Source organism: Bombus impatiens, unplaced genomic scaffold (genome assembly GCF_000188095.3).
Source record: "Bombus impatiens unplaced genomic scaffold, BIMP_2.2 scf_0637, whole genome shotgun sequence".
Lineage (NCBI taxonomy): Eukaryota > Metazoa > Arthropoda > Insecta > Hymenoptera > Apidae > Bombus > Bombus impatiens.
Window position 1 is genome coordinate 605,007 of NT_177056.1, and position 16,141 is coordinate 621,147.

At 37.2% G+C, this 16,141-nt stretch overlaps 1 protein-coding gene across 17 annotated transcripts in view; it reads left to right on the forward strand.

Annotated features, from left to right (window-relative positions):
- LOC100745429 (polypyrimidine tract-binding protein 2) overlaps positions 1-16,141 on the forward strand; it is a 423,740-nt gene that overhangs the window by 329,033 nt on the left and 78,566 nt on the right. For all 17 annotated transcript variants that reach the window (XM_033322433.1, XM_024369659.2, XM_033322434.1 and 14 more), the window contains one exon: positions 4,272-4,421. In XM_033322433.1, coding sequence (XP_033178324.1) covers positions 4,272-4,421 — 150 coding nt within the window. The remainder of the gene's footprint in view (positions 1-4,271; positions 4,422-16,141) is intronic.

Sequence of the window (16,141 nt, forward strand, 5' to 3'; positions counted from 1 at the left end):
CGGTGCCCATTTCCTACAAGCGATTTTCCGCGAATTGCCTCCATTATGTCCAATTATCGGCTCGGATGAAGGAAGACGTATTCTCGACGAGAGGCTGGTTGGAAACAGGAAAGGGGGTGAAAGTAGGATTTTTATCGTCCCTTAGGGTTAACCCTTTATAACTCGCATTTTTATTCTCTCTTACATAAGGAGGAGAAAAAAATTATTATCTATTATAATCGTATAATTATATCTAAAAATGTGCTGGTATCGCGTATAAAGATGAACTGTGTATAAGAAGGAACGTAGAATGAAAGGGTTCATAAAAATAATTGCAGCGAAATTGTGAAAATAAATTAGTATCGTGTACAAAAGTAGGCAAACTTTCGCGTTATCCTTCCAATCTAGTAATATTAAAAAAGTACTAATGCTATAACATATGAACGTATAGCAATTGTCTCAAAATTTCATGGAAGAAAGAAGAAAAACTGGAAGAAAGGCACCGGTCAAATCGAAGTTTTGGACAGCTAAGTGGAACGAGAGGAAGACACCGAGAACACGTTGTCCAGGCACACGAGTAGGTCCTCGAGGTCGTCGTTGAGAACGATTGAACGGTCCTCGAAGCGAATCTTGTTTGCAGCGTTTCTCGGTGGCCTAAGCTACCTTTGCAAAAACGAGGAAAACGCCGGCCAATTAAGCCTCTTCTTCTCTGCGATCGACAGGCACTCGCGTACCGCATCGTTTCGTCCTCGACATCTCGAGTATCTCATTTGATAGCCTCTTCTTCGGAATTGCTCGCGCTCAACTTTCCAGCTCACATCTTTTTTCTCAACCATGCTTCTTTTCACTGCGATTGTTTTCTATATTATTCGGCCCTTTATCCAATTTCGTCCCTATATTTCTATTTTCGTTTTCGATTTTGCGTTAACGCTGATTTTTTATGATTGTAATGTTAGGCGAATTTAAAGTAATTTTTGTTTCCCTTTTCTTTTTGAATTTATAGCAGCGAACGAAAGAAAATGTAACAAGTAGAAAGAATGTTGCAACGTTGCAAAACGAAATTATGTTTACGGAAGCAAGGAATAATATAAAAATTGAAATTAATCGATATTATGCGATTTATAGATAGTAGTATAGATACCAAAGAAGCTCTAATTGATACTATAGAATCATGTTACAATCGCATCTTTCAATTTCAAATTTATCAATTAAATGTATGATTCTAAAGACAATTAAATCTTACGTTATTGTCACTTCTTTTTTTATTCGCGTCACTGTAATAAAATTTATATAACGCACCCTCGTTTATTGTCTGTTTCTCATTCGAAAAGCTTTAGGTACATAATATAAGTATCCACTCGACGAGTTTTCCACGCTTCTTTCCGAGTTTCGAATCTCCTCGAGTGGCTTCTGACGGATTCGGCCAACCTTTGAAATTAAACCCTCGACTTCTTTCCCGCGGCGATTCTTCCACTCCTTAAGCCCCTGTCCACGGCACCGGAAAGAGTATTCAGTGGTTACACGTCGAAAAGTGACCCTTCTTTTTTTTCCTCTTTATTCCTTCCTGGCTATTTCGATTTCTATGTTGCATTGTTGAACGTTTTTAGTGCTTTGACATTGAGAAGGGTGATGTAACTGGGGTGGAATTTAGAGATGCGGAAGAATCTCGGCGATTTTAATATTTTCAATACTTTTTTTAGATACGTATTCTGAAATAAGTTGGAGTTTTTTCTTAAAAGTTTCTTCTTCAAAGAAATTCTTAAAAATTTTTGACATGGAAATCTTTAGATGGACATTTTTGAGAACTCATGGAATCAGCATTTTTGAGAAGTTTTCCTCCTTGTTTAATTAGGAAGCGATGCTTTGGAAGAATGAGTAGAACCTTTGTCGACAATTTTATGCAAAGTTTTTATCGAATCACACAATAGAGCGTATTGTACTGACTATATTTTATTCCTTGGTCCATTTTCACGTTTTATTTATTCTTTATGAGAATAACTCTCAGAAAAGTTGGCTGGAATTTTTGTCGGCAAATTTTTACAAAATCGTCATTCTATCGGCGACAAGATAAATGATAGAGAAACGATATTCGATCTGCCACATGTATTTTTCCGGGAAGCACGAGGATGACAGGCAAATCGACGTCTACAATAGCGGTACACCTACAAATTTTGATCATGTATCGTTCAAAAATATATTCCTCGTGATTTATTAACTGTCACTTGGAGGAGACCAATTTTTTAATAAATACCTAGATACGTAATTTCTCTTGACCTACCTGATTTCCTTTCGCAAAATAACGATTTATCAAAGAAAAAATATTTTTCTAACTTACTACTACTACTAATCGTAGTATTTCATCAGCTCTCAAAGCGTCAAATTGAAAATGAGATAAATCCAATGAAACACGGAAAGTACAAGCCTCAAAGGAACAATATCTGGCATTAATATTCGAGGTATTTTAAAGACAAGTATCGAATGTAAATAAGGTGGATAATAACAGTGATAGTATACGAATTATCGTGGTTCTAAGGAATAATGTCGGCACGGATTAAATCTTGCCTTACCTTCGAGAGATTTTGACGACGATATTGTACGATTTGAATGCGAAGTAATCGGTTCTCTCGGTGCTTGTATAATGACGTATTATATTCGTGTATTATTCGATAGTGGAGCGCGCGCGTGCAATCCATAACGAGGGCATCGTTTCGTATAATTCCAATGCACTAGATACACACAAGATTCCGAATCGTTACTCTTCAATTACCGCATAATGCGTTCCCTTACTTCTTTCTCTATTTATATCTCGAGTTATAATAAGTATAATAATAATATAAAGTGTATTCTTTATTTATAGCTCTACGGATTATCTTTGTTTAATGACGTTTCACGTTCGAGTAGTAGAAATGAAAAGTGTGTCTTCATTCAATGTAGGCACATATGTATATATGTAGATAAATTTTTGAACGGATTGGATGACTGTTAGCTTCCACAAAAGACCGACGTCGGAGATAGAAATACGCTGTGAAACAACCCAATCAAAAGTTTATCCGAAACAGTTACAAAAGTTTATCTGAAACAGAGATAAGATTCGGTCAGGGTATCTTTCTACGGGCTGTATTCTGACTCCAATTGTTTATTATGCTATGACCCTAGCGGTTTTATCGCTAAAAACGATAGATAAGCACTGGTGGCTGTATGCCGACGCGTCCGCAAAGGGTTAGTAGTCCCATCATTCTGCTGAGTATTGTCAAAAGCTTTTCTCATTCCAACCATCCTTTCACCAAAAAGTACGCTATAATTCCGACAGCTCTTTCGTCGATAGTACAAAGAACAGAAGTTATTCTTGCATATTCGATACCGTTTCAACTTCGTACGCTTCTCGCAGTTTCGGAGCTTATGAATTTCATAAACTCACTTAAACAATAAAAACAGCGAGATCTCATCCGTTTCACGAGTAACTACTTGCGAAACAAGAAAAAAAGATTCCTACACGTCGAGCAGACAGCCGCGAAACCTTAACCAACATTTCACCCCCGTCCCCTGAAGAAGAAAAATATCTGGGAAGGGTTTACAGAGGCTGCAGAAGTATCTGTCTTCCGTAACTCGGTAAGAAGCGCATTTTCCGATCGGTTAAACCCGACGGAAAGCTCCGGGCCTCGAATAAAGGGAACCAAGGCTGGAAGGGAACAGGAAAAGACGCGCGGCAGAAGCGGAAGAACAGGCAAAGAGGGACGAAAAGGGACGCAGTGACTGCCGAGAGTCTCGACTAGATTGAGCCGTGATTGAAAATTCCGCCGGCGGCGGGATTTCGATTTAAATTTATACGAAAGCGGGCGAAAAGTTTCGTTACTTGTACACCGGGGCCTCGTTCCTAGGCCGGAAGTGGTGTAGGTCTGCACGCATGCCACCCCCGTTTTAACGAGGGTTGATGGAATTTTAAAAGCCGGCACCCTTGAGGAACGAATGCAATTTTATTCGATACAGTGTTTGGAGATATTTTGCGTGCATGATTTTTTATTTATATCGTTTGTAAGTCGACCCCGGATTTTTATGCGTTTTTATATTTTTACGCACGTGACTATAGAGAGATGAGATTCGAGAGAAGGATTTGTTTCGTCCACGTACCAAATATTCTAATAGCTCACTATAATTGAAAAAACGAAAAGTTTATTTTGAAATACAGGGTTCGATGATTCGAGACTGTCGTGGGTTATTTGCAATTTTATTATACACACATACTGTATAGTATATAACTTCTGACTAACTATGAGAATTTTGTGTATGCGCAGGTTAAACTCGACAAGAGCCACAACGGCAAACTTTCGAGGGTTATCCACATCAGAAACATCCCCAACGAAGTATCAGAGGGTGAAATCATCCATCTTGGCGTCCCCTTCGGCCGTGTTACAAACGTTCTCGTCCTCAAAGGCAAAAATCAGGTAAGTGACAACCTACTAAAATCTCATTTTACGTAGTCCTATAAGAATCCAAGTAAATTTTAGAAATTGAATAAAAATAGACGCAGCTTTTTAATACCAATGTTCTTTCGCCGAGGTTACCGCGCATTCAGAATTCACATTCCTTTCCAACATTATTGTTAATTAATTTCCGGACTTTTGGAATTTAACTTAGATAGTTTGAATTTTATAACTTTCATTGTATTTTTTCAATGCTGATTCTTCGCATTCTTGTGTAAATTATTGTAAATTTTCATTTCTGGGATTCTTATTTCCTGAATTCTCATTGCTAGAATTCTCAGTTGTAGATTTTCCGATTCTAGAATTTTTCAAATTTACGAGATCGCGGAAAATGAATCGCGACTGAATGAATAATTATTAAACGAGAAGATTATTCGATTGAAAGAATTGTCAATTAATGGTAGTGATTACGAGCTAAATAGAGAAGATAGGTAATTATTTGAATTTAATTATTCATTTCTCGGTGAAAACCACTTGTACAGACTGTGCGGCTTGAAATGTCGGTCAAATGCGCAAAATGCCGGGTGAATGAACTATTTAATAATAATTGTGAATTAAGTAGGGCTTGTTAACATGGTAATGAGGCGAGATATTAATGAAATTCCCAAACTTACCAAGTGGATGGTCATTATTCAATTTGTTTAAATCAAAAGTTAGATGATGCTTCGGTCGAATTATCAGAATTCCTGGTAAATCGCTCCGAATGTAGTTTAAAATTAATGGAACTGTAGTTGAAAAAACGGAGCGGCAAACGATGTGACTGCTACAAATTTTGAAGTTCTTATTTTTATAAATATTACGATGGATCTAAGATCGAAGTCATTCTAATAGAGATAGTTGAAATGATCGGAAAATGAACAGAATACGAAACTGGAACTTAGGTTCGATTTAGTCGCGGCCTTGGCCAAATCCATGTAAAAACGCATTTGATCCGTACGAGGAAGTGCAGTTTGTGCCGCGCCAGCGAGTCACTTGGTGAGCAGGACGCGGATGGCCAAACAGAGTAATAACAGAAACAATCGAATCATCGATTCGGCCCGATGGCCGTCCGTTTGACCATCATTATCTATTATTATCCGTTTGCGTGACGATTTCACAAAGCTAGTATTCTCTGTGGAAATTGTCGACCGATTGGGAGATTGGTAAAAAGTTTGCGAATTGTCATGGAAAAGATATTGAGAAATCTTGATGAATCTCAATTAATTCAAATGCTCTTGATTGTTTCACTGTTCCTTAGGAGTGTAATTACTAAAACGCAGTTTAAATAGTTAAATGCAATGTAATATAGTTTATGAAATATAGAATAAATTTAAACGAAACGTATGCACCATTCGAAAGTATTTCACTTTCTATAATAACATTTTTCTTCTCCCTTTGCTATGTTGAATCTATGTCTTGACTCAGTAGCGTGAGATCATCTGTATATTTATTTAATATTTATCATTTGTTTAATTATCTCTACAATAGCAATGTTGCATTTCCAGAAATGGAATTGGTTTCGCTATTATTAATGTTAATTATTTAGTAGAAAAAGGGAAGATGGTACTTGCCACGTTTTCCAAACTTTTTCCCAGCGAATTAGGATAATTAAAATTAACGTAAACCTGCTTCAAAATTTCGCATTTCAACGCCGACAGCTCATACAGTTACTCTCCTTTTCACGGAATACCAACTTCGTAACCTAGTTTGTCAGAGAGAAAAAGGAAATTTTGTGCAAGCTGCCATTCAGAAAAATTTTCCTTCCACTTAAAACGCTTCTCCGCAACTACAGATTTAACAAAAGAACCGCAAGTAAAAACAGTCTTCCATCTAACTACAGACATCGCTCATACATATGTACAGACACGAGAAACCTAAATTTCCACGAATCTGGTTCAAAATATTAACGAATCCTGCGTGATAGTACCAAAATTTATTTAGATTTTATTTCTTCGGTTAAATGAAAGATATAAGATCGTACGAGTATCCGTTCGTCGTTTTCGCTATCTGCTCGTATGCTTTACTCAACGAATAACTCGGTATTCCTGAAAATTCTACAAATATATTTTCTACTTTGTAATCGCATAATTTCGCCAGTAGCGTACAAACATATTCTACTCTTTAGTCATTCGAGAAGTCATTCGAAAATCATATTCAACGAGTCAGTAATCGTAGGGAACTGTAAACGGTATGTTTAACGGCGATTAATATTAATTTATCCCGAATTGCGTGTAACGCGCGTAGGAAGCGACAAATAATCCGGCGGAACGTATCGTTCCAAACCGAAATATTCGACCTAGCAGAGGATTGCATTCATTCTGGACACGCGTAATTTTCCGGCGGAAGGTTTGCCTAAATGAAAACGCATCGCTAAATCAACGTGTTTCAATTGCAACGATGTAACGTTACTGAAAGATGGCGAACATCTCGATTTTGTTGTAGAGATCGCATTTTGTAGTTGCTTGGAGTTACTGTGGCGTGGTTTAATCGACGATCTAGTATTCGATAGGATATAACATTTACACAGTAAATAGAATCTTTTAATTTATTTTACCGAATGAAATTAATTTTTGTTTGGGTTTTACAGCGTTATTGAATTTAAATATTTTTTTGAATTATTTTTGGGTTATATCGTGCAGGTTGTTTTATGCAAACTGATTTATTAATACTGTAAAGAAAATCGGAATGCTCTTTGTCTCAGTTACTGAAATAAAAGATAGCGCGTGTTTCCAGAGATTTTTGGATTATCTTTTTTATACAGGAAAGTGGTATAAAATTTAAAAAAACTATTTATTCTATTATATAAGTTTCGATTATACATAGATACTACTGTACATAATATATAAACTATAAGTAAAAACAAAAAAAAAAAAAAAAAAGATTTTTAACCTCAACGCGACGCATCGCCGTGAAACTAAAGACGCTGTTTTTCATCGATACCTTACTCTCATCGCTATAACGAAATTCCACTCTAACCAAAAACCTTCATAGCTCGCCATATCACCGAAAAAGTTATAATATCGCATCACGATACATAAATCAGCTTGTTCCGTGTTATCCATAAATTCTTGGAGACAGTTGACGCGTACTGGTGGACACACTCGATCACAGGAAATCATCGAATCCCGTTACCCGCTCCTTTGAACAAAGAGCACGCATATACGCACATGCGTTTATCGTGGCTTATGCATACCCTCGGCCACGGTATATTTCCCACGTTAATGCGTATGTAATTTGCGCTCCGGCTAAATCTCTTCATCTGGCTCAATGCGGCGGACCGACGCATCGATGCATTATTTTAATCCCCCCCGGTATAAACAAACCGAGAGCACGCATTATCGTACCTGTTGTACTGACCGCTCTACACGCGTTTCGCCTGCGTACAACGTTCACGTTTCCGTTAACATGCATTAAATATCCGTAATCAGGATTCTAGCAAACTTGGATAACCCGAATTTCTCCCCACTTTTATCTTTTCCTGTATTTTGCGACTATTAATATGGTATTTCGTTTATTTATTCGATTTGAGGGCGTCAGCATTCGATAAGATTCATTACAAAGTTGTAAGTTCCGATACTCTCGAATAAAATAGTATAAGCGAGGACAAATTAAAGAGCATTTTTTCTTTTTCTTTTACATTTCTATTTGTATCGGGATTTTGATAAAGATTTCAACAGATAGGCCGATTCTTGGTATCTTTACGACCAACGTCTAACGATTTTTTCAATAATCGTTAGATAATCCTAATAGGTCATTCCTTCTTTCGCGTTTCTCCACTGTCGGTAATCGTATTTCTGCAGAATCCTGCCAGAATCACGCCTAAACCTTCGCGAAACCTCGAAAAACAAATTATCCCCGTTTTCACCAGGCTCTCGATCTCTCCAAGGTACAAGCTTGTCCTCCAAAGCCTCGTCTAAGACAATTCAAGTAACTCGATCAGCCAGGAAACTCTCATCATTATCGTGCACTCGCTGGCTCATGGGGCTAACAGGCTTCCCAATTACACGCAAACTGACTGTAAGCTCGCATTGTTGCAACACGACAATGAGGGTGGTGCTTGGGCTGTGTTGCATCAAAGCGCACCCCTCTTGGATCCGATGCCCCTCTCTACGCTTGTGATAGAGAAGGGGCGAAAACGCTGGCGGTGGTGTGCCGGATAGTAAATCGAGTTTCACGATGAACCGACGAACTGGCCCCCGCGGGCACTTTCCCTGTGTTTGCTTTGATTCGAAGTTTCCGGTTAAGTTGGTTACCGGAACGGCCGGTCGGCCTCTTTGTCTGATTCCGCGGACCCGCCAGGCCTCCTGAATTCTCGATATCGTTCTCGCGTTTGCTATATCTTCAGTCCGCGGTCCTTTCGGTAGAGAAAGACTAATTTGGCTGAGGGGGATTTTCCACGAAATTTTGGATACGCGGAGAAGCGATGCTTCAGTGTGTACGACTGCTGTTTGACTTGACCTTTGATTGGGATGAATTTGCGTAGGATGAATGGCAGGTGCATTTTTGGGTTTAGTTGGTTTTAGGGTTAGCAAGTTGCGAAAGTATCCGTGAACGCTTCTAGAATATGTTACGTTTTTGAATACTCGTGAAGTACGTTATGTGTAAATACTTAGAGATTGCTTTATGTTATCAACGATTTCAAGAATCTATTACATTATAATGTATTTCATGAGCTAACGTATGTTTGGGGTGGTGTGTTAATGCCGGTGAAGATCGTCGAAGTAGATACAATAAACGCATCTTCGTTGATTCTTATGGAAAATCTGACAGGTTCAGGCAAACGCACGATCGTTACGGCAAACGAGGTTTTAGCGTTGTGACAATATCTTTTGAGCTGTGAAGAGGATGGAGGAATATTTACACGCTTAATAAATTTATTTTAGATCGTGGAATTTTTTCGCGCCATCTTTTGGACATTTCTTTTTCTTCTTATCTTCGTTCTCCTTTTATTCGAAGACAGAATCTAACGAAGAGAAGTTCCTGGTTCAAGTTCAAACATATTTAATCGCAGTTCTGCGACGTGTTGCGGCACAAAGCCGAACCTCTCGCATTATTCTGCTTGTTTCGTGCTCTGTATCAGGTCGAAGAATCTCCCGCTCTATTTACGTGGTTTAATATTAACTCGCGTTACTAAGTTTAACGCGGCTAACTGAAACGAAGTAATCTTCCATTTCGTTGCCTCGTTTTTGTTATTAAATGTATAAGTTGTAACTGTTTCACGTGCGATTAACAACTTGCTCGTGGTGTTGAAATATACCACAATTTCTGAATTATTCCGTTGAAAGAGCTTGGTTCGTAATTTTACTTATTTTCTTGTCAGATTTTAATTTTGTTCTTGTCGAGTAATTGTGACAGAGCAAGCGGCGAAAGAAGAAAAAAGCTCGATGTGCATTGTTTTCTATTTTCAACATAATTGTACTTGTTTTCCCGATGAGTATCGCGGTTACTATGGTTCCGATCATCGATAACATGTAAAGTTTCCGCATGAATTTTGTTCTCACTTCGATATACCTATTTCCCGGTCGCATCAAAGTTTTCATACTCTTTTTCCCTTCAAATTTCTTTACGATTTTATGACGAAACACGTTGGTGAAATATCGAATTTCTTTTTTTCGCTAACATCAACTTCGAAACGATGATTTCGCCATACGGAAGCGAAAGGAACACATTCGTACGCGAGGAAAAAATTCATAATGGAAGTGAACAATCACGAATGTAACTCTTCCAAATAAGTGAAATTAATTTCCAGCTCTATATTTCGCCGAGATAAATTAGTTTCTACCAGTTTGCGTTACACATTTTGGAACATTCTGCCTAACGAAATTTCACTGTATTCCTGCAAAATCTAATTCTTCTGGCGCAATAAATTTAACTTGGTGAAAACAAAATTTTCTCCAACTCGGAAACCACTTATCGCTTCTTCCGAATGAAAATCCGCAAAGAGAAATTCGTTTATAACGCGACACGACGAAGTTTCGTCGAATAAAGTTTGTAAAACGAACGCGATTTATTCCCGACTAAATGAGTAATTTTATTTATTTTTGTAGAAATCATCGACGTATTTCTATTGTGAAACGCATCGAAGTACGATCATAGCATACACACGTTGTACGATATGAGTGATACAAAAGGTATAATATAATGAAAATATGAGCATACAAATTATAAAACGTAAAAAGTCACGTAATAAAATAAATAGACAGAATAAAGAGAATAAATTACGGAAAAATTATATATCGCATGAGAAATGTAAATTGTATTTGAAAGAAAGCGAATGAAAAGAACAAGCCAGAAGGAGAGTGCAGCAAAACGAGGATAAAAAGGTAGAGGGAACGGTAAATATGGAAACGTTTCGCGACGGAGGGATACTTCTATGCGAGAGAACGCGAAGTATATGATAAAACGTGAGCATCGAAACACCGTGCTTCTCTATATTAGCATTTTAAATTCAATTTAAATTCGATTAAACTTGGCACAGACCGCTTAAACTGCTTAAACGATCGGTCAAACGTTCGTAAGGGTGGAGGGTTGGATGCCTCGAAGTGAACAGGAATGAAAACAGACGAAGCAGAGGGTTTTGTTGGCAAAACGAGAGCACAACTTTCTGCGAGTCCTCGATTCCTTCCCTAATTATTATATCTCCATTTTCTTCCACTCTCTTTATTTACAGTCTATAGTTTCTATAGCGAATCTTCTTGCGTATTCTTCGTCGATTATCGGATTGAATCATCGATGAAGCTTAGGGATTGTCGAAGACAGAGAACGTTGAGAAACTATTTGATAAAATCGTGAAATTTTTGAGCAATTCTTTTCACCGGTTTCTATGGCAATATATTTTTCTCTTACGAGTAATTATATGCTTGTAATGCTATTTTTTGGTAATAGAATTTTTCGCTGGTTTCTGTAAAATATATTTTTATTATTCGAGTTATTACGTGCAACGTGTTAATATTAATAGAGAAAATTTCGTAGATATTTTGAAGGAATCTTGAATTTTTTATGTCAATCTTTATAAAATTTAATAATAATCATGCGTAAAAATACCAGAAGGTATATGGAATTGATATTTTTAAAAGAACAGGAGGAATAAAAATACGAGAAGATTCCTTAGAATTATATCGCTAGATTATCAAACAGACGTATCGAGTTAATATTAAATTCCCATTACGCAAAAGGGGGTGAGGAAAAATTGCATCGAAGGGTGGGCTGGCTGCGTGCACCTATCGATTTCCACGGTGTATCGCGTGTAACAAGCTCGTTCATCTGAATATCAACCCCATACCTCTGTGATTCACGACCTACTTACCCTGACATTCTCCAACCCCCATAAGTTCTTCCTTTCCGTCCAACAAAAATATTTCTTCGATCTTCTTTCCTCTCTTATTATTTCTTTCTTTATTTATTATTCTTTTAGCAACGAAGTAACAACACGTGGCAGAAATGGAGCAGATATCAAAGAATTGAAAATTCCACTTTCTCGACGCGGTCGACTCGCTGCGTCACAGCTTTTGTCGAAAATTTCATTTTTTAAATCTCATCGTTGTACTTCGTAATGAGATTAATAAATTCAATAGTAGGCTGGTACAGCTTTGCCGCACACTCGACGCTTTAGATTTACGTTTGTTTAAGACACAACGCGAGAAGAATACTTAGGCTGGAACGACACGGCGTGCCGTGTTCCTGGATGCTTTTAATTTTGCTAATTAATCGCTCGTTTATTTTTCAAGAAGTTGCTGAATTTTGCTGTTTACGCTCGGTTTCGAGCCCGGATTTTCGTGCCAGGCTTGTATCGTGTTATTACATGGTTCCCCTTTGTTACGTTTCGTGTATAATACGGAAGACAATTTTATTTCGTCGGCATGTATGGCATCTTTCTCGAGTTTAAAATGTTGTCACACATGTTCATGCTCAAAGTGCCGATGAAAATGTTATTGCGTGTCTGATATCGTATTATATATTGTGTAACAAAAGTCACGAATTCTGTGAAATAATGGGAATTAAAAAAAAACATGTCGGCGTGTATCTTTTTAAATTTCGCGCGCAACACACTCGTTTTGAAATCAACGTCCCGGCGGTATAATCGAGGAAATTCCTGTTTTGTCCACGTTTTCCTTCTCGTATTGCTGGGAATTACGGTTTATGAGGCGCGACCGCTTCCTTCTCTTTGTTTCTCTATTCTCTTCTCTTTTTATTTCTCCCCCGCTTTCTTTCCTTCTCTCTCTCTTTCTCTCTCTTTTTTTTTAATTTTATGAGGCGTGAATTAGATCGTGCCGTCGTATTTTACAACTGTTATATCCGTCTTTGTGCGGTTCTTAAGGCGATTTTCGTATGCCAGAGAGAAGGATTAAGGCTCGTTTTAAGAGATGAAAATGGAGGTTTATGGGCTGTGATGGTTTTGTTTTGTAACTACATTGTTCCCTACCCCGAACTTATTATTCCACCATGAACGCTATTAATTCTGTAATTGCCTTAAGCAACGGTCTGTGTCTAATTGTTAATTATTTTCCTTGACAAAAGGAAAAACTGAATAACGAGATTTGTTGCAATTGAAAGCAGCGGGTGTAGGCGAGGATTCGTTCGACGTTGTTATTTAGCGTTTCCACGGAACGCTATTAATTTTACGATCCCTTCAATGTAGCTTTTCCGATCATTCATTCCCTTGTCAAATGGAAAGATCAAATTACCTTTCTAAAAATAGAATTCTTTGCCCGATCATTTTCTCTCTTTCTAAATAATTGTTTCTTACTGCAGAATGAGAAGTTCCGTTTTATGCTCGAATTAAGATCAAAGATTTCTCTCTTCCGCTCAGACCAGTAACATCGGTACGTTCAGTTGAAATTCAGAATCCAGCTTATGGAAAGATCCTCTACGAAATCAATCGGAGCAGGGCGTTTTTCTTTTCTTAATTTCCGTCCGTCAGAAACTAGAACGAATTGCAATGGCTTAATATAGCGCTCCCTTGGCGGTGTATCTTCCAGAAAACGTAAAATGGGCATTGCATGATAATGTTTCTGAATCAGAAAACGCGACTATAATAAAGGAAAGAAATTAGGATATATCAATTTTTACATCGAGAATCATACTTAAGGTTTCAAAGATATACAGACGCAGAAAGATAATTTATGCGACGTGTAGTCGAGCTTGATGACCACTACTTCCGGTACGAAGAGATTCGGAGAATTTAGAATGTCGTTATCAGAGAACCGGGGCTTGAAAATTCAAATAAAAGCGTGGAATCACGCTGCGGAAGCACTGAAAACCGTTTTCAGACCTCTCAAAGCACGCGTTGGAACGTTTAATACCGTTTATCAGGGTCACTTCCGGCCGCCATACGAAATTCCCGCGGAAATGAACATTTTTACCGATCTCGCGTCGAAGTAGACAGATTCTTCCATTTTCCTCTTTCCTTTTTTTTCTTCTTTTCTTTCTTTCCGTTCCTGAACTAGTTCGCGTTTTATGCAAGAAGAGACATAAAAGTTTGGTTGATTCTTTATGATGACACGAGAAAGTTTTAATTAAGAAGATCTTTGAGATTCTAAGATTGGTTTTGCAGTTATGAAAATAATTTAGCTGTTGTTTTTAAGGAAATTTTATTTCAGAATTTTGTTATCTTTGTAACTCGACGATTTCTATTTCTCCCATTATTATAAAATTTAATAACGATCTTACAAAAATATTTCTATCAGTATTGAGAAGAACATTCTGATAATTAAATTAATGCCCTCGCTTGCTAAAAAAATTTTGATTTCGATCAAACTGTTTTAAGTTAAAACGTATTTTGAAAGTAACTTTGAAATTACGAGTTGGTTGAGAATTTCATGCGCTTAATTCCGTGAATTTTATGAATGTTAGATGATGTGTCAATATGGACGGGAAATATAATTAGAAATCTCATTTGAAAGTTGAAAATATGGAACTATTTTCTTATGGAAAAAGGTAGAACCATGTATTATTTAATACACTAATCGATCAAAAAAGGTTATTTCTCTCTAACTAGTGAATCGAGATTTTGCGAGATTGTACAGCTGTTTAGCACTTTTATCACTGCTGCGTGGCGAATTTATCTGAAAACTCATTGTGCAAGAAGTTGCTCACGATCGTTGATCATTAACCCGGAAGAGTCACGTTTAATTTGTGATTAATGCGGTTAATCGGCCGGGTTAATGGCTTTTTATGCGGCATCGTCGTTCTTGCGACCTCCTTACTCTCGCTATCATGTTATTTATACTTTTCTACGATATTTAACAGATCCACTATCTGTAATTTTGTTAGCTACCTATTTATATAATCGTATAATCATTTTCTTTTGAGGTAATTCTATATTGAAGTACATTTACAAATACATATATAATAACATTTACAAATAAAATATATTCAAAGTATGTTTTCTTTTTTTAAGAATTTATTAGTTTACAGTTTAGTTGAAAAATAAGAATTTTTGCAAGTATTTCTTTTTCAATTTAGGAAATTAGGATTATTAGAATAATTAGTGAATTTATTCACTACGAACGAAAATGATCCATCCTCGACCGTTAATTACTTTTACACCAAAATTATTTCCTACGTTAAGAGATATAGAGAAAAAGAGAAAGAGGGAGAGAGATTGGTGATTAACTCTGTGGCTATAATTCTACGTAAATTAGATGTAAAGTTGGTAGAAGCCCCTTCAGAGACGTCTAATATCGCAATAGTAGCCAGACGTGAATGAACTTCTTCACTGTCGAGTTGAATGAACTCGTCGAGCGTCGGTTATGAAATGACAGATGTCTGTGACGCTGCAAAAGTGGACGTAATTCCTCGCGTTCGATCTTAATTAGACGGATCGTTTCAGCGTGTCCTATTATTTATATTACGAGAATGGTTCCGAAGAGGAAATATTAATTAATTTTTAATAAATTAGCGAAGAAGATTATACGATAAGAATTATATCTTAGTGAAATTTTATTAGTTCTGGTAAATAGCTAGTATAGCAAAGGCAAATGAACTTATTGTTCGTATACGTAGATAAAAGGTTTTCAATCGCAGACTCGTCAGAATGTTCTATTGATTGCAATAAATGGAATCTCAACAAACACCAACAAACTTTCGTCCAACCAATTTAACTTCCGAGGTAGCTTCTAATTTTTAGAAACATTCGCCAGATATTGTGCGAATTAGAAGCTATAACGTTGACGTTAACGCGGAGGTGGAGGAAGCTGTTGGAAAATGAAGACGCGCCGGTGCGTCGGTATCGCTGGAAATAGCCGGCTAACGCGGCTTAATCGGATCTCATCCTGTTTGCTATTGGATTAAAGTAACTCGCTTAAGACCTGGCTCGGTCTAACCTCGGCATTGATCCTGTCGTTTAACTCGTCGCGTCGTGCTGAATTTTCGTCCGGTCAACCGGAAATAATTTTGTCAAACCGTACAAGTCGATCTTTGGAGCCGATACGATCGCCAAAAATAAACTCACGTGGAGTAGTTTCGAGAATTGAGTCGATCGCGAATTAGCTTCAATTTCGTTAATTTGAAATTTTCCGCCAGAAATATTATGCCGTTTGAATGAATTTTCAGGGGGTTACGATAAAAAAAGAGCACCTGTCGAATTGTTCGAACGTTTGAATAATTACTATTATTATAATACAAATATAAAAGTACAGTTAGATATCCAGAAGTAAAATTCCCAAATTTTGCTTTAATTAAAAATGTTTGCCCGGGAAAAC